At 45.9% G+C, this 22,649-nt stretch overlaps 1 protein-coding gene across 5 annotated transcripts; it reads right to left on the reverse strand.

Moving 5' to 3' along the window:
- Positions 1 to 753: 753 nt before the first annotated feature.
- On the reverse strand, positions 754 to 21,551 carry GOSR2 (golgi SNAP receptor complex member 2). 5 transcript variants are annotated; one of them, XR_011145168.1, is made up of 7 exons: positions 21,459 to 21,551; positions 13,069 to 13,133; positions 11,345 to 11,453; positions 10,230 to 10,362; positions 7,169 to 7,309; positions 2,664 to 3,488; positions 754 to 1,581 (listed from the first exon to the last, which is right to left on the reverse strand). XR_011145168.1 is itself a non-coding variant. In XM_068976972.1 (6 exons), the coding sequence occupies exons 1-6, from the start codon at positions 21,485 to 21,487 to the stop codon at positions 3,327 to 3,329; spliced, it is 636 nt and encodes a 211-aa protein (XP_068833073.1). In that variant the 5' UTR covers positions 21,488 to 21,551; the 3' UTR covers positions 754 to 3,326. The 5 variants fall into 5 exon arrangements, 4 of the variants coding, with proteins under 4 accessions (XP_068833073.1, XP_068833072.1, XP_068833075.1 ...); XM_068976972.1 differs by having other exon boundaries at positions 754 to 3,488; positions 11,345 to 11,450; XM_068976971.1 differs by having other exon boundaries at positions 754 to 3,488.
- Between the last annotated feature and the right edge of the window lie 1,098 nt (positions 21,552 to 22,649).

Raw genomic sequence — 22,649 nt, forward strand, 5'->3', positions numbered from 1 at the left:
TGGAAGGACTCTCAACCTAACTGATAAGGTTTCTGAAGATTACACAGGTGACCCAGAAACCAACCATGTTCAACTTACAATAAGGGCCACAGGGAAGCAAGCAGTCGTCAAGGTCTAGGTCCTCCTCTGAGCAAGTACGACATCCTACCCCTCAACAGACTAAACAGGCCATGCTTCTCTCCTCGCTGGGCCTCCTGGGCCACCAGGCCAAGTCAGGGACCCCTCAGAGCCTTCCTGCGGGGTTTCACAACGTGCACGTGAGGGTCCTTTTCTTGGCACTGACATTCTGCTGACTTGTTCCTAGTTTTCACTTCTTTATTCACTTAGTTATTTTCTCTAACTCTCCTCAAATCTTTCCTGGAATAAGACAGAAACCAATTAAGACTTTATTTTGGACCTGATAAGTTTGCTTTCCACTCACATATGCTGAATTAGTTCAGCAGGTTTTCAAATGCTCTAGTCTTTAGGAGAAAAGCTTCCAAGACACACATCAGAATAACTTTAGAGATATAAAAATATTCTACTTCAGAAGGCCCAAGGTAGGCCGGAGTAATCTGTAATTTTTTAAAAGTTCCCCCGCTGCCACTAAGGCAACCAACCCTAACTTTGGTCTTGGAACAGTGTTTCGGAACCTCTGGCTTGAGAGAAAAAGGGGGCCATTAGTTATAAAGATGAATGTCAAACTCCTTTACAAAATGTCATTTTCTAAATAAAATAAATGGCAACTTTATTCAGTTGATGTGTTTCAAAAACAAGGAACATAAAGCCAAATTTGCAAGTCAAACCCATTTAAACTCATCAGGGTGAAGGTCTTAAGAGAAAACCCAGCAGAGAAGCCTTCTATAAAATCAAGACTCTCCTACTTACTTGGTCTTGGGAGTTTGGCTTTTCTTAAGATGATCACACCTGGAGTAAACATCCGTGGAACGAAAGTTATTTCCAAGTTTCTGGACAACCCACCTCTCTTAAACCACAACAGGAACACCAAAATTCTTTACAAGATCCCAGAGGCTGCTGCTGGAGCTTATGTTAAGAATTCACCCCGTCTCCACTAGAGGGCGCTCCTTCCCCGCTCTGGGACCCTTCCCTGTACTCAGGACTGCGGAGACAGAGCACCCAGTTAGGCACAAGTGTGCTTCTCCCATCACTGAAAGCCAAGCATGGGAGGACACGAGGGCTCAGCGCCCCAGGACCTTACGACATACGGTGGCTGCTGTTCCTTACCCCGCCAGCAGTGAAGACCCACAAACTCTCTCCTCCATTTGTATTACAAAGCAGGAAGAATGGCACTGAAGGTGCAGACCTTACTTCTGGTTCATTGAGGCCAACAATCACTTATGAAGGCCAAGTGTGGAAATACACCGGTGTACACTGCAAACAGATGTCACGTCAGCCACCAGAGGGCAGAGGGTGGGGGGAGCTTCTGCCTCCCCTGAGTTCAAGTCCAAATGGCTCAGCTGCTCCTTGCATATCTTCCAAAGTGCACCGTCTGGTGGGATCCTCGAGTGCCCAGGCTCACAGCCAAGTCTGTGCAGTTTAAAGACCCATTTTGTGGACTGGTAAGAAGCCTGTGCTGGGTCCCTGGGATGACAGGGGTGCTGACGTGAGGGACATTTCACACTGGGCCTCCCCGTGTCACAGGTAGGTCGGAAGATGCACCCACCCGTCTGTCCACCAGGCCAGTCTTCATGCTGGTAGGGCCCTCAGCCTTTTATGAAGGGACTCTGATCAGAGCCCCCTTTCCTCGGAAACTCAGGGCCCGTTTAGCCCAGACGAGCAGGAGCAATGGAGATCCAACCAAAAGTGTGAAAACAGTACCCAGAAAACTCATTTAAAAATCTGTGACAATTAAGAAACCTTTCCCCAAAAGGGATCTATGCCACAGATGTACCTGGAAAGACAATACTGCTACAGAGACAGGTGGAGGGTAAAAAAGGGAGGTGGACGAGAACACACAGAAAAGAGAAAAGAGGAGGGAAAGGTGACAGAAGATAGTCCAAATGACAAGCAACAAAGACAGGAAGTAGCTAGGGCAAGATGTTCAAAGGTGGGGTTAATACCGACCAGGTTCATAGTTCCTCTGGGAAATTCTGAGTGATATTTCTGTCTTGCCCTACTGGGCCTATGGGTGGGAGGGCCTGTGATAGATGAAAAAATATGCTAACCAGGTCTTTATGGTATTTTCACTGATGACTCTCTTTGAACAGGCTGGCTTTACAATAAATTTCGCAACACGTTGGGTATTGGTGCAGCCTTAATCCAGGGTTGGTCAGAGAAGAAAAAAGGTGCTGGTCCCTTAAAAGAGAGTCTTACAAGGACATACACACCAGGAGCATCCCTAGGGTGGCATCTGCCCTCACTGGCTGGACAGAATGGGGGCTTAACTGGCAGCTGCTAATGTATTTCAAGAAAAGGAAAACAGTCTATTATTAATTAGAGACGCTAAAACTCGAGATGAGATAGAAATAGACCAATCACCTCTGTTCACAGCTACTTTCTAAGGGGCAAAGGCCCAGGCTCTAGTCTTAAAAGTCAACTGTTCTATTAACTGCTGAAAAGAAATCAGTGACTAGGGTCTTCAGTTTCAAGACAGACCAGGGAGTAATAGTGGCCTTACTTTATAAAGGAGAAACACCCACCGACCATGATGTGGAAAATCTTACTTGCTGTCAGCAACAGCGCCCATGCCTCTGCTTCCTCTAGGTGGCGGCTTCCGGGTAAGGATGACAAGTATTAGCAGTCAGCCATCTGCAGATCATCTGGGGGTGGGGGGTTGGGGTGGGCACAGTGGCTAGTAGCAAGAGCATATGAATCCACCTACTAGAGTGAGTGTAGAGAAAGAAGGCCCCTTTCCCCCTCCTGTCTGCTTCTGTTCCAGACCACCTACTAGGAGTCAGAAAGGGTGGAGGACGACAGAGCATGGAGTCTCGTCTGCAAGCTTGAGTAGCTTCCCAGGCGCCTATCAGCTACAAGGACAGAACCGCCAAGGCCACTCTCTTCCTCCCCTTTTCCTCCTCCTCCCTCACCCTGGCTTCACTTCCTTCCCCCAGTGAGAGCGAGTGAGCGTGAGCAAGAGAACTGGTACTTCATTTCCTAAGCACCGCGTGTCTTGGCAGCATGAGCTTTCCCTCCAAGACGTCACAAGAAACAGAGGTCTGAAACTCCCACCAGGCCACAGGTCACAATTATTTCCGAGGGCTCTTCACAGTTAAGATGGGGACACACATTCCAGAGGGCAGCCCCGGGGCCCCCTCTCTTTCGCGCACACACACTCACGCACACTCTCATGCCCTGGGACCGGCATTCAGCCGCGGGGCCTGGCCGGCTCAGGTCAGGTACTGCACCACAAGGAACATGACCACACAGGTGAGCAGCATCCCACCGATCATGAAGTACTTGTCCTGGAAGGCCCTCTTCTCGATGAGCCGCATCACCGTGTTGGACAGGCCGAGCATGTTGGCGATGTCGAGGATCTTCTTCTGGGTCCCCTGGGGCAGACAAGAGGAGAACGGAAAACCGTGATCACCTCCTTGTGCCAAGGCTGGTGAATGTCATCATGAACTGCGATGGACCAACAGTCTCTCGGTCACGCCCAAAGTATACAAGCAGCAGCAACCAGACATAGATCAGGCTCCTTCAATCAAGGTCGCAGAGCAAAACAAGGGGGACAGGAAAGTCTGTTCCACAAACGTGCTGGAACAAATGGTTGGATAATGGGCATCTTGTGCACAGAGCATATATACACACATATACATAAACATGGGCTTCCCTTGTAGCTCAGTCGGTAAAGAATCTGCCTGCAGTGCAGAAGACCCGGGTTCAATCCCTGGGTGGGGAAGATCCCCAGGAGAAGGAAATGGCAACCCACCCCAGTATCTTTGCCTGGAAAATCCCATGGACTGAGGAGCCTGATGGGCTGCCGTCCATGGGGTTGCAAAGAGTCAGGCAACCCCGACTCTTGAAGTGAGAGACCAACACTTCACTTTATATGTGTATGTCCAAATGTATAATACATAAGAACGTGTGTTAAAAAATGATCATTGCTTCCTATTATACACAAAAATGTCATCATAAAGTTAAACATACAAGCTAAAACTATGAGCTTCTAGAAGAGAACAGGAGAATATCCCCAAACCGGAAATAATCCAGGTGCATATCAACAAGAGGATGGATTAACAATGTACGTTCTGTGCGCGATGGGATACTGATGCACAATAAAAAGGACCCAACGACACCATGTAATGGCATGAAAGAGCCTGGAACACTCCTGAGAGGAAGGAGGCACACACGCAAGAGTAATGCGAACATCAACATTAAGTTCAGTAACAGTCAAAACTAATTTATGATGATATAACAAGAGTGGTTGCCTAGGGGGGTGGCGTGGGGTGGGGGGCAGGAGCAAACTAACCTGGAAAGGGTACAAGAACTTTTTCAGGGGTGATAAAAATGGTCTATGTCTCAACAGCAGGGAGAGTTACAAAGGTGTATGTAGGCATTTATCAAAACTCCATGACCTGTACAAGTTAAGATCTGTACACCTCACTGTATGCACATCATACCTCCACAAGGAAGTTCTAAATTAGAATATTTTATATTTAAAAAGAAAAAATGGGCTTCCCTGGTGGCTCAGATGGTAAGAATTGGCCTGCAATACGGGAGACCAGGATTTGATCCTGGGGCCGGGAAGATGCTCTGGAAAAGGAAATGGCAACCCACTCTAGTATTCTTGTCCATGGACAGAGAAGCCTGGTGAACCACAGTCTACGGGGTTGCGAAGAGTCGGACACGACTGAGCAACTAACACTTTCACTTTTCATATTGAAAAATGAAAGGCAACATCAAAGAAACTTTCCCTCTGCCCCCTGGCTCTAAGATGCTTGCTATCAGTCTGTGTGTGCTGTGGACACTCAGGAACTCTGCTGAGCAGAGCCTATGTCCACGTTCAGGAGAGCGTCTGAAGCAGGCAAGGCGGAGCCAGAGAAACACAGCTGCCAGACCCCAGTACCACGACCTGAAACCCCACATATACATGTCACCGCCCACCACCCAAAACAAAAGGGTATTTTATTCCTAAACCAACAGTCCATACCACCCAGGCTGCCCTTTCTCCCTGCTTTCTAATTTTCATTTTTAAGCATATTCAATTTTATATGAAGCAACAGATGAATGCTGGGTGGACCTCAACTTACACGTCACCCATTGTATTTGTATGGAGGCATCTAACCTAAGGTCCCGCGTCTACTTAAGTGAACACAGTATCAGGCAACTGAGAGAAGAGTCTCTCAGGTCAAACTTCATCTCTGCCAGAGGAGGTCAGAGACACGTTTTCGCCACAACAGTGATGATCAGCATTAGACTCTCACTCAAGACTCTGCTTAGCTGTGAAAGAAGAGATTATTCCATCACTCTATGAAATTCAAATATCAACTTCAAAAATCACTGGAAAGTTAACATACATCTCAAAAACACTACTCATTTTCTACCACAAATTTCCCCAAATCAAGGTCTGGCTCCTTCATGCTTCCTATGTTCTTTTCAAATGGTTTAGGCAGAAGCTTGCCAGGCAGAAGCTTGCCTGACAGAAGTGGGGCAGGTAGAAGGAATCGGTACAGCAGATCCGCCGAGGAAACAGATCAGAAACCTCACACTCCAACCCCTGACTGCCCACCCGCCAGGCTTCCCAGCGCTTTATCTCTGGGGAGTGTTAGGGCAGTTGTTTGGGCTCTTTGGTGACACCAGACTTCGGTAGGAAGCTGACATCTGCTTTAACAATAAGCCCTGAGCCCAACCAGGTCGACGTTGAGTGTTGAGGCTATGAGTTTCATCCTAAAAAAGAGTTTGACTGTCTTTCTGAGATATGGGGAGGAAGCCAGCAGCTTTCTGAAGAAAGGGAGGATTAACCCTCATGTATTAGCTTAGACTGGGGTTCCCTGATGGCGCAGTGGGTAAAGAATCCGCCTGCAATACAGGAGACAGAGGAGATGCGGGTTCGATCCCTGGGTCGGGAAGATCCCCTGGAGGAGGAAATGAGGAAATGACAACCCACTCCGGTATTCTTGCCTGAAAAAAAACTGTGGACAGAGGAAACTGGTGGGCTACAGTTCATGGGGTCACAAAGAGTCAGACAGGACTGAGCAACTAAACACACACACACATCAGCTTAGATGACTGCAGGTGGCCGTCCTGCAAGGGGGCGCCTGTGGAGCTGTCAGAGACCACGCTTCCAGACTGTCTGAAGCGCTGCGGCCATCAGCAAGATAAGTGTCACTCCAGGCCTGCCTGACCTCCTCCCAGGTAAAGGTGGTAGGCAATGCTCAGAAACATACTAAAGTCCTGCAGAGCTGACAGGCTCGACATGGTCCAACAAAAACTAAGATAAAGCTCACACTTCCGAGTGACTGCTTCTCACAGCTCAGGGGCTGGGAGGGCTCTGTGCACAAGGGACCACACCCTGATAACAGGCACAGTTCACACCCCATTATCCACCAGGGTTGATACAGGAAAAGGGCTGAGGCTGAAACATCATGACTGACATCAGAGGCTGTGTAATGTTTCTGTAAACCACTCCCTAGGGGTCTGAGTCTCAGCCAATGGGGCAGGGTTTCTAGGAATACCTGTTACTAAAGAGAACGAAGCAGAGTCACTGGGGGTCACTAGCCTGTGCTCCAGAAGCCACTGCCCATCAACCCGGGCAGCCCTAAGACCCTCCCCTGGGGGGCTTCCGCTACTGCACAACAGAGGTCTCGGCCCACCACAGGGGCTGCACGGCAAACACCCAAGAGTGAGTGAGACGCCAAGTAAAGCCGTGTCTTCCTTCTTCTGAGAGTGAATTCTATCACAGAATTTCTTGGCCCATTACTGCTTCCTCTCACAGCGGCAGTCACTTTCTGTTCAGTTCAGGAAATGGAAAAACACCTGGATACTGAGAGATGCCACATTATGGTTCACTGTAAACACAGTAAATACCTACTGGCAAAGGGAATTCGGCTACTTTTGGACTCATAATAATCCACTTCCAGCAAAAAGGATCCCAAACTCAAAGGCTCTGTCTCACCATCACAGCATCACAATTCAGGGCTATGTGACCAAAAGGTAAATGCAGGTTCCACACTGCTGGCTAAAGTCAAAACACAAGGCCTTCTCCCTGTCCCCCCGAAAGGGCCCCCACCTTCAGGGTCACTCTCTGGGCCCTCAGTCCCTCCAGAATACTGTGCCCGCCTCCAATGAGGTCATCCATGCCGTGGTGAATTTTCTGGAGGGAGGAGTTAAACTGCAGTGATTCATCCATTGGTATGGTGGTGTCAGAGTCCTGTGAAAGAAACGCAGGCACTTGATTAACGTTGCTGCTGCTCAGCTCCTGGTGTCCCCACCTCAACTGACCACTCTGCCTCTTGGTCAAGCTCAAGCTGGAAGAACTGCCAGAGGAAATGGTTCAAGAATCAAAGGAACCTGACGGAGACTAAAAAGCAAAGCGGAGATCTGGGGCAGCCTCTGTTCACTCAGAGGAAGTACAATTCTCAGACTTCTCAGTCTCCAAATGGGTTCCATCACACAAGTCTGTTCATCCCTGCCTCCTCTGCATCATTCCCCCAACTCAGGAAAAAATTTATTTTACTTTTTGATGTGGACCATTTTTAAAGTCTTTTATTGAATTTGTTATAATATTACTTGTTTCATGCTTTGGTTATCAAACTCACTCCCGCTGCACTGGAAGGCAAAGTCTTAACCACTTGACCCCCAGGGAAGTCCTGGAAATACTACACTCCCTAGGCTTCTCCTAAAGGTTGTCTCTAACTCCTTACTAACCTGCCTTCTTCCGACTGTTCCTTTACCTGGTTTCCCCTTGGTGCAGTGGGAGGTTTGCTTTTGCCCTTTGGCTATTTTATCTGTAGCTTATTCCTCCCTCCGATTAGACAGACAGACTACAGACAGCAGAGACTGGTTTCTATTAAAGGCCCAACAGTGTTCACAATGGGACTATCCACCTGAGCAGGGAAGAAAAGTCTGTAAAATTGAAGGGCGGAAAGAACTAATACTGATCAATGCTTTCCACTTTGCAAACTCTTCATTCTAAGCTCGGTTAGGCCCCACTCTAAGCTTATGCTGTAGTTATGGTATTATCCTTGTTTTAGATGAAGAAACAGAAGCCCAGAGACATGGAATGACTTTAAGACCCCGCCAGTGAGACGTCCAGAGGGGCACAAATCCCCATGCTGGGTAACTGTCCTGTAGGAAGAAACATCAAAACCAATGCCAGCGCTCCACTTTCACCCTGCAAGCGGGAAGGACACAGACGCATGGCACGGCCAGTCACTGACCTGTCCTCTTTCCAGTTCCCTGACCCTTACAAACCCTTCTGCCAAGCAGTACCACTTTTACCACTTTCTGTCATCATGAAGAAGTTAAACCACCTTTTCTTCACTGCTCAAGTTCACAATCTTTTTTCAGGTATATATTTTCAATCCCCATGCTGCTAACACGGGAGTTTCTCAGGAGTAGGAGTCAAGGTTTTTAATTTAAACACACTTTACTTTCAGCACCTTAAATAGCATCCTGCACAAGCTGATGCTTGGTGGGTGAAGACCCCAGTGTTTGGGTACAGCTGATAGGCTGTTATTTCTCAGAAAAATGTACTATAGCTCATGATCATAAAAAGACCAGGAAGAAGTTCATTCAGCCAGATAATTTTTATTCAGGGCCCACTGTACGCACAGCATCACACTAGGCTGGTAAGATGTAAAGTAATTTGGAGCCATCATCCCTGGCCTAAAAAAGCCCTATAACCAATGCCACAGCTATCAAAAGCCCACACAACACCTTAAATGTGTCATATAGCTCCCTACTCTTTGGAAAAGAGGCTCTGCTTACTGACCAACACATATTTGTTGACCTTTTGAATTGTTAATCATTACTACCTGACTGCTTACATCAGAGAAACCAAACTATGCCGGCATATTCTGAAGCACCTGGGGAAATTTACTGCATGTGTGGACACAGCAAAGAAGGTTCAACATCTTCAAAGTGGGAACTGATTTGAATTCTGAGGATGGGCTTAGAAAGCGTAAGTCCTCTCTAGAAAATGAACCTCTGTAAGAAAACAAAAAACCAACCAAAGAAAAAGCCCCTGAGACCCATCTTATTTGGTGGAATACATTATGGAGGACACAGGAAAAGCCAGTAATGTTCTATAGCCACGTGTGAGAAATGATCCCATTGAGACCAAAGGACAGGGACATGGGTATCCTAGGAAATCAAACATGCAAACCAATAGGCAACTTTCAAATGGGCTCAAGTCAAGTAGTCCCTCTAAAACGAAATACCTGTTAACAAACCCCTCCTAACTGCCGCTCAGACTAGGGGCAAAAGCATTTTAACGCATTAAACACTGGAACTACACACACACATACACACACACACACTGCTGCTGCTGCTGCTGAGTCGCTTCAGTCATGTCCGCCTCTGTGTGACCCCATAGACGGCAGCCTACCAGGCTCCCCCGTCCCTGGGATTCTCCAGGCAAGAACACTGGAGTGGGTTGCCATTTCCTTCTCCAATGCATGAAAGTGAAAAGTGAAAGGGAAGTCGCTCAGTCGTGTCTGACTCTTCGAAACCCCATGGATGCAGCCCACCAGGCTCCTCCGTCCCTGGGATTTTCCAGGCAAGAGTACTAGAGTAGGGTGCCATCGCCTTCTCCACACACACATACCAGCAAGGGGCAAAAACATTTTAACACATCCAGCACTGGAACTGCATGCATGCACACAGGCACACACATGCAAAAACATTTTAACACATCCAACACTGGAAATGCACACACGCGCTTGCACACATACACACACAGAGACATTGCCTGAAGGCAGCTTTGAAATGCTGCCCTCACTACAAACCGTCTAAGTTCTCATTATCCTCCTTGATCTGATCAGGAAAATGTTTCCACCATGGGAAAGTCAGCTACTCTGCATCAACCAGTCAAACCAGGTAATTTTCACCTCTGCCTGTTCCCTCAATTTAACGACTTCCTCTGAGGGTTTTTGTGACAGAAAAAGAGATGCAAGCAGTGTTTAGGTCTAGTCTCCGTGGCAACGCAGTCAGCCATCACTTCCAGTTGCTCTCCTCCCATCGCATCGGTCTGCTTCAGAACCCCCCCAAGGGCTCCTGTCAAGAGTCCTGAGCTCCAGCTCCGACCATTCGCCCAGTCCCTGCCAATCCCGCCCAGGCACCGGGCTTACGTTTGTGGTGAAGGTGCGAGACAGAAGCTCCTCTCGCTGTCTCTCCTGCTGCTCCCGTGCATACCGCCGGTGCTGGAAATTTCGAAGAGCAGTCTGCAAGTGTTGGACGTCGTACTTTAACTGGTCGACACGGCTGGAATTGACAGAAATATTAAATTCCAGGAGCCCAGAGGAGCACAGCTGGAGGCTGCTGGACTTTGTCTTCAGGAAGGAAGACAATTCCTTACTTCCCCCTGTACCCCTCCATGCTATCCACCCCCCCGGCCCCAAATAATCTGATTTGATCAATGATGTTGAAAGTGAAAAGGGAGCCTGTAGTTAAATCAGGATGGTAGCAAATGAGATTCCAGCAGCTTTCCTTAACTATCTGCTGGTCTCTGATTCTGGATGCATGACAGGGAACAGGTGACAGGAAGCAGGTTCGATGACCTTTTCCTGACCTTCTAGGGATTATATTGCTCTCCTGGAAGAAGCCCAAGGCATCTGTGGAGTAGAGCATCAATGAAGTTTCATAAACATTTTGGAAAGAGAGGCTGGGGTGGAGGTGGTGAGAGTGGTTTCACTTTAATTTCATGGGGGTGTATCAAACATTAGATCAGTATTTCATTACAAATACACTGGCTGGAGTGATTAAGAGCAAGATAATTCAACCCAAGAATGAAGTGGGAATCAAAAAGCAGAGTGAAACTCCCTGGTGGCATTAGGTTTCAAGTGGCCATGGGTCTGGTCAGAAAAACAGTGCTGGGGGCAAAATTTCAAAATGATACCAACAAGGAGAGGAGACACCAGGCTTCTGAGCTGCTAACCTCACCGGGTTTTTATTCTTTAACTGAAGTAGAGGTGATATACAATATTACATAAGTTACAGGTATACAATAGGGTGATTCACAAGTTTTAAAGGTTATAATCTATTTACAGTTACTATAAAATATTGGCTATATTCCCTGTGGTGTACAACACAGGCTTTTCATTCTGAGGGAGAATCATGCAAATAGAATTGTGGTCTTTAGGGGACTTTATCTTTGCATAGTCTCAGTTGTTCAACGTGTAAATGGATTTTCAGAATATTTGATGACCTCTCCGGGAGCAAGGCCTGGCAGGGTCAGAGCACTCACAGTTTGGCATTCTGTCTTTTGTGGGGGGGCTCCTTGCTGGACAAAATCTCCAGACGCTCTAGTTGGCTGAATATCTGGTCTATGCTTGCTTGGATTTCATTTTCTACTACTGCACAAAAGAAAAAAAAGAATAATTGCTAGAAAAAAGACAGTGAACTTAAATTAGAATGATAAACATTTTTTTTATATCCAATAAACTCAAAAATATATCTTGCAAAAGAATAAAAATGCACTGATGAGAACAGAAAAAAATTCAAATTATACTAAGTGACTTTCTAAATGTTTTTATATATATACATATATATATATATACACACGTATATATAGGTGTTAATGCCATAACAATGTTATTTAAAAAAAACAACCTAAAGATAAATCTATAGAAATAAATTTCCTGCCTTTAAAATAAAATAAACATTCAACGATTGCCCAAATAAATATTTTCAACAAAATGCAGTATTTTCTGATATAATGAGGCCTCTTTTCCTTAGAGATTATTCTCAGATATGGGTTATAAATAACTAGTAAAAAAGACTGCCAAATGAATCCTCTACAGAAAATAATGAGGTTAAAAAAAAAAAGCACACAGGGAAAAGATTAGTAGGTGAAAAACAGAGGCGCATTCCCTTAAGAATAGGCCGATTCTAGAGTCACCAGAATAGACAAAATACCAACAGGGAAGGCCCACGAAAGAATCCACAGAGGTAATATGATAAATACAGTCATGTTCCTTAGCCCCTTTACTAAACAGTCAAAATGACCTCTTTTCCATTTCTAATCATGTATCAATGAGATTGCTGGAAAGCCAAAGTCGACGGTCAGAAGCTAAACTATGCACAGAAAAAGGCATCCAGACTGCCTTGTGTCCAATAAGGAAGTGACGGTAGAGACAGAAGTGTCGCCTGCTTAGAGGAGCCCAGAGCCAACAAACAGCTCAGAACAAGGCAGGGCACAGGACCGAGAGAAGAGGTGCTTGGGAGCAGCAGAAAGCAGACTTGAGAAAGCAGGAGAAGGGGCCCAGCGCCAGCGCAGGAGCGAGAGGAGACGACCTCGGCAGTGGTGGGAGGGGCCAGCGGGGTCTGTGTGATGGACTCAGAAAAAGCACTTTTTCTTTCTCTTTTGGCCACGCCACGTCGGCATGTGGGATCTTAGTTCCCTGACCAGGGATCGAACCAGTACCCCCCTGCGTGGGAAACATGGCGTCTTAACCAAGGGACCACCAGGGAAGTTTCAGGACTTTTTCTCATAACAGAAAAGAAACTAAAACACAAACAGCAGCACTCTTCTCCAAAGAAATCATGGTGTGGGAACTGAACTAATTAATATTGCCCTTCGTTTCTGAATAATCCTCCTAGAAAGCTGCAGAATTCTCAGCTCAAGAAGAAACGCCCGGTTCCAGTTAAACATCTCTGAATCTTTATGGACCACATTCCTCTACGGACAGGGTAATTAGATTAAGACAGATGGAGGCAAGTACTCCCATTCCCATCGGGCCCTGTCAGGTTGAGTGGAGGGGTAATGGGGGATAAGACCTGTGGGATTCCAGAGGGCACGGCCAGGGAAACCAGTGACTCTGCCATAGGGTTTTTCTGTCCACCCTCACAACAGAACTCATTCCACGCTGACTCCTTCAGCCCCTGAGGCAGAAACACAGTCAGGAAACCCAGCCCATTAGCAGCGTGTCATCAGAGACAGGACTCTGGTCTCCGTAGTTAATTACTCACAGTGCAGAGCCTGCTTGTCTGCCGTCTCCAGGCGTCCCATGTGAGACTGGATTTCATGGACATGCCTATCAAAGGGAGAGGGAGGAAATGAGTGAGACATGCGTAATCAACAGTGCTTCGGTCAGGAAAGACAATTTTTCTAATGCCAGCATAGAACTGATCTAAATGGACAGTGTCGCTGAACTGTGAAATTTGTATGTGGCACTTCAGGTCACATGTTTTGGCATGGTTTCTAATATTTTAACGTTAAATATTAATAACAAGGCAGACAAGCGGCATTTAGTGAGCGCTCACTGCATCTGAGACGTTCTGCAAGGTCAAAAACCCTATGAGGAAAGGACTATTATCACCCTCTTTTTGTAAATAAGACAACCAAAGCCCAGAAAGGTTATGTAACTTGTTCAAGGTCACACACCAAGTGATAAACCTCCATCTGGACCCGGCCAATCCCACTCTCTGTTCTTTGACCCAATGTGCTGAGTGCTGCTCTGTACTAGAGAGAGTCAAAGGGCAAGAGAGATAGAATTCTTGTCCTTGAGAAACAGTATAATTAGGAACGACAGGCCAGATAGACGCGAAAAGTCCCAAGAAGATTTAAGAGAACACTAACACACACAAGCGTAAACAAAAAGAAAGATCTGAGCAGCAGTGCTATGCAAACGCAAAGAATACAGAAGACTGAGCTGGGGGCAGCTCTGTGGGCAAAGGGAGTTCAAAATGTGATCTGGTGAAGGAAAATGTGGAGAAAACAACGTGCAAAAATGCCTGCGAGGCCTGTTATGTGGGTGACCAGCAGGCTGGCCTGCCTGAGAGTTGGGGTCAGAGAGGAGAAGGGCAGGAGGCGGATTAGTGGGAGGGAGCCATCAGAGGAAGGCCCAGAGAAACAGGGATCTCCTGTTTGGTAACCCTCCTTCCCTGGCAACAGGAGGCAATTTGGAAACGCAGCACTGTACCTGGGCCCTCTGGCCGGTCCTGACACCAGGCCCAGGGCAATTCCTGACGGCTTCCCAGGGCTTGGCCAAAGTCACCCTCCGAGCCCTTCCGAGCAGTCCTCTGTGATAAACCCTGGGGATGTTTTCATCCTACCCAAAAACTGCCTCCTAGGCTTCTGGTCTCTTCACAGAGAGTCACAGGGCCTTGAAGAAATGTTAGCAACCATCCTCCACCGTGAGCACCACAAACTGTGACCCCATATTTACCAACGCAAGCCAGGAGCCTAAATTTGGCTTGAACTTGCCTCGAGTCTTTTCTAGGGCTTCCCTGTGGTCTCGAAACATGACCCATGGCTCCAGAAGCAAGGGCAGACCCTCAGAGGTTCCTGGGCAGACCCAAGGTCCTGACAGACAACCAGAAATCACTCCTAGAGTCTGAGGGATGAGGTCGCTACCTCAGGAAGGTAAGTCCAGACGCTTTAGAATGGAGACACATGGAGATATGGAGGCAGATGAAGGACAGCAACTTGAAGAAACTGGTGTCTGGATCAGGAAACGATGGGAACAGCTAGAGAGCACTGAACGGCAGTGCTGATGGAAAAGAGAACGAGGACTTTCCTGAAGGCCTGATGTGGGCAGTGAGGCAAGTTTCTAATGGAAGCGGGGAAGGAACGGACTGCAATAGATGCTGACGGCTCAGTTTGTTAACCGTGACACCCCATATAACACACAAAGGTAAACTCAAGGCGTGCGTTATGACTGCAGGTTAAATAAGGATTTCTTAAACAAGACAAAACCCAAAACTACCCCCAAACCCCACAAATCACAAAAGAAAAGACTGACAGATCTGACCACATTAAAAAACAAAAACAAAACCTTTTTACACCAAAGGCACATCTGGAAAAAAAAAAAAAAGAGAAACTGGAAGCCACCTGCAGCAGGTAACAAAGGAATATGTTTGAATGTATAAGGAACTCCTACAAACAGGAAAAATAAAATGTAACAGTTTTTAAAATGGGCAAAGGGCAACTGAGAGAAAAGGAAATCCAAATGGACAAAAAATATATGAAGAAACACTCTTCTAGTAATCAGGAAAATGCATATTGAAAGTAATAACATCACATTTCTCCCGTGTGATTGACAAATATTTTAAACTTTACGGATGAGGGACCCCTGGCAGGCATAACAATGGCACCCAGGGGATCCTGGGGAAGATTTCCAGGTTCTATCACAGGACTGCCTTTGGCTCTGTGTTCTGTTCTGGTATTTTTTTAAAAATCAACTTACGGCTATGAAATCTGCACAAAATTCTGCACTCCAGTGACTGGTTAGGATATTGAAACATAAAGCAAATACGAACGTTTTTCATTTAGAGTGTGGTGTTGGAGAAGACTCTTGAGAGTCCCTTGGACTGCAAGGAGATCCAACCAGTCCATTCTAAAGGAGATCAGTCCTGGGTATTCATTGGAAGGACTGATGGTGAAGCTGAAACTCCAATACTTTGGCCACCTGATGCAAAGAGCTGACTCATTTGAAAAGACCTTGATGCTGGGAAAGATTGAGGGCAGGAGAAGGGGACGATAGAGGATGAGATGGTGGGATGGCATCACCAACTCAATGGACATGGGTTTGGGTAAACTCCTGGAGGTGGAGGTGGACAGGGAGGCCTGATGTGCTGCGATTCATGGGGTCGCAAAGAGTCGGACAGGACTGAGCGACTGAACTGAAATGAATACGATAAAATTTGTCGAGGATAAAAAGCGTTTTAAGATTTTTTAAAAAAATCAAATGCACAACAAAGAATGGCATTCAGGGTTTTGGGTCACTTGCTAAAGAAACCCTACCAAGTCAAGATTTCCCCCAGTGGGAGATGAGCAAGATGACTGGGAAAGTTTAGAAGTCAAATTGCAAAGAGGAACAGCCAAAAGAGCTAGTGATAATGATCCTTTGAGAAAAGAAAGGAAAAAACAACTATATTAAAATGGGGCAGCTGGGGCTCTTCAAGTATCTAGAGATGACAGGGAGAGGAGTGGGCTTGTTCTCTGTTGCTGCTCCTTAAGGGAGTGCGTGCATGCGTACTCAGTTGCTTTAGTCGTGTCTAACTCTCTGTGATCCAATGGACTATAGCCTGCCATGCTTCCCTGTCCATGAGATTTCCCAGGCAAGAATACTAGAGTGGGTTACCATGCCCTCCTCCAGGGGATCTCCCTGACCTAGGGATTGAACCCAGATCTCCTGCACTGCTGGCAGATTCTTTACCACTGAGCCACCAGGGAAGACCACCCCCTCCTTAAGGGAGCCCCAGAACCAAAGGGTACAAATTTCAAGATGACAGATGTCAGTTGAACACAGGGGGAAAAAACGAGAACAAACTCTAGAAGAAGAGGGAAAAAAAGGACTCTGGCATGTTTACACACAGAATACATGAACTGTCTTGGGCTTTATAAAGGGTCTTCCTGATCAAAGTGAACTGAAATGGAAGATCTTGCCAGGCACTTTCAATTTTTAAATTCCACGACAGCAGCAGGAGAGATGATGTCGATAGCAAGGAAACCCTATAGCCGCTCATCAGCTGGTTTTTACTATTTTCTAAGTGAAAATGGATATTAAATTGCAGCGAAACATGACTTTTCCCAACCAATCTCTTTTTGCTTTACATCAACTAGAAGAGATAAGAGCCAATAAAGTGATACCAATCTCCACACGCCAGGCCTGAGGAAATAAATGAAAACAACAGAGAAAGGATGAATGGCAGTGCGAGAACTACCATATGCAAAGTGGCAAATCTGTTTTACATGGAACTGGGAATCCAGACAACACATTTGAAGCCAATAAGAACAGCTGATATGCAAATCTGACATGGGAATGTGGACACTAGAAATCAGAAGTCCTAGCCTTGACTAGTGTGGGGTTCATGGTGGGAGTGGGTGAAAACACAGCCAAGCAGATACTCAGTAGCAAATAAACAACTGTCAACGTTGCTGAGTTTTTTTTTTAATGTCTGTAGATCTAGGAAGAAATTTTTTTAAAAATAAAGCTTATTTGGCTGCGTCAAGTCTTGGTTGCATGGGCTCACAGACCTTCCAATTATGAAGTGTGGGCTTAGCTGCTCCACAGCACGTGGCATCTTGGTGCCCCAACCAGAGATCGAACCCACATCCCCGGCATTGCAAGGCAGACTCTAAATCACTGGACCACCAGGGAGGTCCCTAGGAAGAATTTTAAAACAGAACTGCTTTTTAAAAGTCCATGGAGGGACTTTCCTGGTAGTTCAGTGGCTAAGATGCCACGCTCCCCAGTGCAGGAGGCCGGAGTTTGATCCCTGGCCAGAGACCTAGATCTCACATGCTGCAACTAAGAGTTCACACAACTAAGAGTTTACATGCAGCAACGAAGATCGAAGAGCCCATGTGCACAACCAAATTTAAAAAAAAAAATTTTTTTTTAAGTCCATGGAACTACCTGACCCCCATCATATACACCCACTTTGCACACATACTGTTTCTGCCTAACTTGAGCAGGAAACAGGGTTTTAGAGTTAAAAGATGTGAGTTGAAGTTAAAGTTCCACTATGCAGTAGCTGAGGGGCACTGAACAAGTTCATTTAATTCCTTGGTGCCTTAGTGTTCTCAACTCTAAAATGGGGCACTGATAATCATAATTATTTAAGGGGTCATAGATCCAAAGGCAATATGAAACTGCTGCGGTAAACCACATAGCACCATAGGGAAGTCTGTTGTTTTTACTTTGCTTGGTTTATTTAAAAGTAGTGGAACCATCTGGGCACTTTCACCTCACCCACTTTGCCTTCACTATATTTAGCCTCTCATCAGAAGGCAAAATCAAAAAAAAAAAAAAAAGGAAAAACTGGTCTTGAGATAAGGTAACAGTCTTTAAACCCAGCTGTTCATCAAAATCACCTGGAGAGCTTGTTAAAAATAGAGCTTCTTGTGCTCGAAACCTATTGAATCAGAATCTCTAGTGATAATAAGGTCCAGGGCACTGAATGATCCTGGACAAATATGGGCACCTTTACAAGCACTGTGATCTCAAAAATAGAAGCCTGGCTATTAGCTCCTCTATAAAGTTCACCCTAACACAGTATTATTTAAGTGTAAAATGTTTACCCTGCTTTTCATCTGTTTTTTTTCCCCCAATGTTCAGGCATTTTCAAGATAAATGCAACTTTAAAATGCTGATGTAATTCCAATGTACTTTCAGGGACACAGCAAGAGATAACCACAAACTGGTTTCAAAGTTCCAGTAAAATTAATATGCTCAGTTACTGTTGTATCAGTTCAGCTGCAATCATTAATTTCTGCAACTCCAAAAGTCAACTGCAGATATGCACAGGATTCTGTTTACTTTTTAAGACAATCACCAGTGTTATGGAACTGAAAGGAGACTTACAGTTTAATCAGCCCCAGACTTTTATTTTATAGGTGAGGAAAACAAGGTGATGAGGTCTAGAACCAGAATCCTCAGTCCTGTTTCAGTCCTTGAGGGGAAAGGAGGCAGATCAGAACATACTGCGCCACTAATAATAATCATGAGGATACTGATGAATACACTGCAGCACAAACCAATTTCCGGAGGGCAGGGCTGTACTGTCTGCACTGGGAACAGTGCCTAACACAGAGCAGGTGGTCAACCGATACTCACCGAATAAACGAATGACTACATAGTAGAAGGCCTAGCAGTGGCCGGTCAAATCTTGTCCCTTGTCTGTTTTTGTAAATCACATCCATTTGTTTACACACTGTCTACAGGCTGCTTGTGCACTAATAATAGCTGAGCTTAATAGCTGCCACAGAGACCATATGGCCTGTAAGACCTAAAATATTTACCATCTGGCTCTTGACAGGAAAAGTTGGTGAGCTCTGCTATAGAGTTTAAGGGTCTACAGAGCTAGAGGGTAGGTCGTTGGAGGCCTGCATAGGTAAGGAGTTCATCTATGCTCCACAAATCTTGTTTGGGACACCGTTTAGAATTCCTCCTCTAAGTTGACATATAATTGAGCTTCTGAGTTTACTCTGTGATCAGCTACCTGCTGCACCAGTAACAGGTAGCATGAGACACTATGAACAAAATTATTCTTAAAAATAACCTGGGTTGCAAGCTCCTTAGGACTATCCTTTAACCAAATTAGCTAACCAGATGAGACTGTACACAAGATCAATTTCAAAGCACTACTCAGTCCACTAAGCCTGGTTATTGTAAAAGATCTGCCCTTTCTTAGTAACATGGGCACAATTTCCTGGTTCATTTCTTTTCCAATTGACTCACAGATCCAGTTTTTAAAGTCCCTTGTCTGTTTTTGTCCCTTGTCTGTTCTTCCTATAATTTTTACATGAGAATAGGGCTCATATAATAGTGTAAGACCAATTCTGTCATTTCAATACTATTACAAAGTAGGCTGGAGAAGGCAATGGCACCCCACTCCAGTACTCTTGCCTGGAAAATCCCATGGACGGAGGAGCCTGGTGGGCTGCAGTCCATGGGGTCGCAAAGAGTCGGACACGACTGAGCGACTTCACTCTCACTTTTCACTTTCCTGCACTGGAGAAGGAAATGGCAACCCACTCCTGTGTTCTTGCCTGGAGAATCCCAGGGACAGGGGAGCCTGCTGGGCTGCTGTCTATGGGGTCGCACAGAGTCGGACACAACTGAAGCGACTTAGCAGCAGCAGCAGCAGCAGCAGCACAAAGTAGGCTCTCCATTTTCACCTGCCCAAACCAAACGCTGAATCAATAAAGTAAAAGGAAGTAGAAAATAAAACAGTAACTTAATGAAACATAAATGAAACGCAAAAGTAGAAAATGAAACAAGAGGATCATCTCCCTCTTATTCTAGTGCTCTAAAGTATTTCTTTTATTGTGAATTCATTAAGGGAGGTGGGTTCCCAGTTTCTTTCTTTCCCGGGCCTTAGGGGTGTGATTTTAAGAATTTTCATCAGCACAAAACTACACTGTAAGTTGAAAGGTGTCAGAACAGGACAGGGATAAGTAGGTATATATTCCGAAAAAAATCTGAAAAGAGAGACTCATACAGACATTTGTATACCAGTGTTCTCAGCAGTATTACTTACAATAGTCAAAAGGTGGAACCAACCCAAGTGCCCATCAGTAGAGAAATGTTTAACAAAACTGTGTGTGTGTGTGTGTGTGTGTGTGTGTGTGTAACTCTGCAAAAGAATATTATCCAGCCATAAAAGGAGCAACAGATACATGCTATGACACAGACGAACCTTGGAAACCTTATGCTAAATGAAATAAGGCAGACATGAAAGGACAAATATATTATTCTACTATATGAGATAGATATCTAGAATAGGAAAATTCACAAACAGAAAGTAGAACAGGTTACCAGGGACCTGGGGAGAATTGGGGAAGTACTGCTTAATGGGTACATGAGTTTCTGTTTGGGATAATGAAAAAGTTCACGAAACAGATAACAATGGTTACACAACACTGTGAATGTACTTAATGCCACTGAGATGTATGCTCAGAAATGAGTACCATTTTAAATAGTAAATTACATGATACTGGTAACTTAATTCAAAAATAAATGGTTAGCTTTAAAAAGCTAAACTTCATGTTATTTACGTTTGACCATAATAAAAGATAACTCCTAAAAAATTTCCTCCCAAACAGGATAGGTATGACCTTATTTCCCTATTCAATTATATATTTCGGCAAAGTCCAAAAACGCAGGGCAGTTTGAATAAGGAACACTACCAAGGAATTTTATGAGACGCTAAACCAAAATTCAACTTCCTTAAAGGTAACCTGGAACCAGATATTTGGAGCAATTTCTTTTATCAGAAAAATATGGTCTTTTGGTGTACACCGAAATCGAATAAAAGAGAAAATAAAAATCACAGCGTAGTAGCAACAAGGTTTGGGCCAATCAAAAGAAAGAACTAATATCATTTAGGGGCTGTGAGTCATTAATTAAACGTTTTCTGATGACCTTAGACCAGTGATGGATCCTTCTAAGTTGCTTAAGGAGATCCTGTTGGTAATGTTCATTTACCGTCCATCTCATGGTACCCCATGTTAGACCTTTTTTCGAACACCCTGGCTCTCCAACTAAACCGTAAACGCCTACGTGCAGGGGCCCTCAGTCCCCACCGGTTCTAGCAATCCGGACTACAGAGTTGGCTGGAGCTGGACGATGTGAGACTTTCCCTTCACCTAGTCTACCCAACAGCTAGTCACGGCCTTGGAGATCCCGGAAGGCATCCGGCCCAATGTCGCCGGCACCAGGTCGGACCCTCCGGCCGCCGCAGACCTGGGCATCACGGCCAAAGACTGAGCCCTTCCGAGCTGGTCCCACGGCAGCGCCCGGACGGAAGGACTAGGCCTCCATTCTGGCAGACGACCGAGGCCCCAGCCCAGGGGTCTAGGGCTCGCCCAGCCTGGCTTCGTCCCAGCCCGTGCCCGCCGCGTCCCTCACTTGTGCGTTTGCTGGTACAGCGGCTCCATGTTGCCGGCCCCGCCGGGTCCCGCTCCGGCTTCCACGAAACACGTCCTCACAGCCCCCCTTCCGGCTTCCGGCTTCCGGTCACAGGACCCTCCTCCCCTGCCCGCTAGGGCTGTCCCAACGCGCGCCACCCTGGTGGCGCCTGCGAGAAGGGAGAAAGGGAACGAGTAAGGAGGCCTGAAGAAGGCTAAGTGTAATCAGAGGTTCTGCCTCAGATGAGGGACGAGGAGGTATAGGTTTTGGCAAGAGACTGTCTGCAGCTTCGAGTCAGGCATTGGTAAGGGCAGTCTCAGTGTATCGGCTTGGGGTCCTCCGAGCAAGGTTGGAGGTCAGCGGACCACAGCTTTTCTTTGCTGGAGACAGGCTGGAGGGTTGCTGCTTGGCTTCGCGTTAAACTATTTAATTGTGTGTCTGGAGATTTCTCTTTTCGCTGGAATCTCTGGTGCAAGCATCTGCTGTCTTGCCTCCCCCCATCCCCCCCATTCATCTAATAAAACCCGGAGTAAATGAGCGGTTACCATGTATCGCATATGCTGTGGGGCAAACCGGTTCTTCTTGTCTTCAAAGAGGTCTCCGTATAGGAAAGGAAATAAGATGTGTGCACAAATAAACGTCTAAGGGTAGACGGTCTAAAGAGATCAAGCGAGTTAGAGTTGGCTCCAATGGGAGATTCAGGAAAGACAATGTAGGGGGTGATATGTGACTTAGGACTTGAAGGATTTGGACACTTGAAGGATTCGGACACCACGTAGACCTAATCTGTTTCCATCCTCCCATACTTATCTACAGTTCCTCCCAAGGGAGGTGATGTTCCTCTTCCTTTGACAAGTTGATGCTTCTATTTTCCTGTATCCTGGATCCCACCCAGTTTTGTGTCCCAAGAGACTGTCCACCCATGTACATTCTTTCCTTAACACTTGCCCATTTATTCTAATATTTATTTCTTAATGATTACCTACTGTTACCAGGCACAGATATTGGGGCGGGGGATGGAAGACAAGTAAGACACTATCCTAAAAAAGCAGATTAGAATGATCCCAGTCACTCAAGGAAGACTTAGAAAAAATTAAAACTAGCATTCCAAAGTGTAGGACCCCCTGAGATCCAGGGACTTTGCTTGCCTAGGCCCCTAGGATAATGTGTGGTAGAATAAAGAGGGTTTCT

This window comes from Capricornis sumatraensis, chromosome 8 (genome assembly GCF_032405125.1).
Source record: "Capricornis sumatraensis isolate serow.1 chromosome 8, serow.2, whole genome shotgun sequence".
NCBI classification, from domain to species: Eukaryota; Metazoa; Chordata; class Mammalia; order Artiodactyla; family Bovidae; genus Capricornis; species Capricornis sumatraensis.

Coding starts and splice junctions, on each gene's coding strand:
- GOSR2 (XM_068976971.1), bottom strand. CDS start 21,487: ATGGAGCCGCTGTACCAGCAAACGCACAA. Junction 13,134..21,458: donor CTGTACCAGCAAACGCACAA/GTGAGGGACGCG, acceptor TCCCTTTGATAG/GCATGTCCATGAAATCCAGT. Junction 10,363..11,344: donor AAAAGACAGAATGCCAAACT/GTGAGTGCTCTG, acceptor TGTCAATTCCAG/CCGTGTCGACCAGTTAAAGT.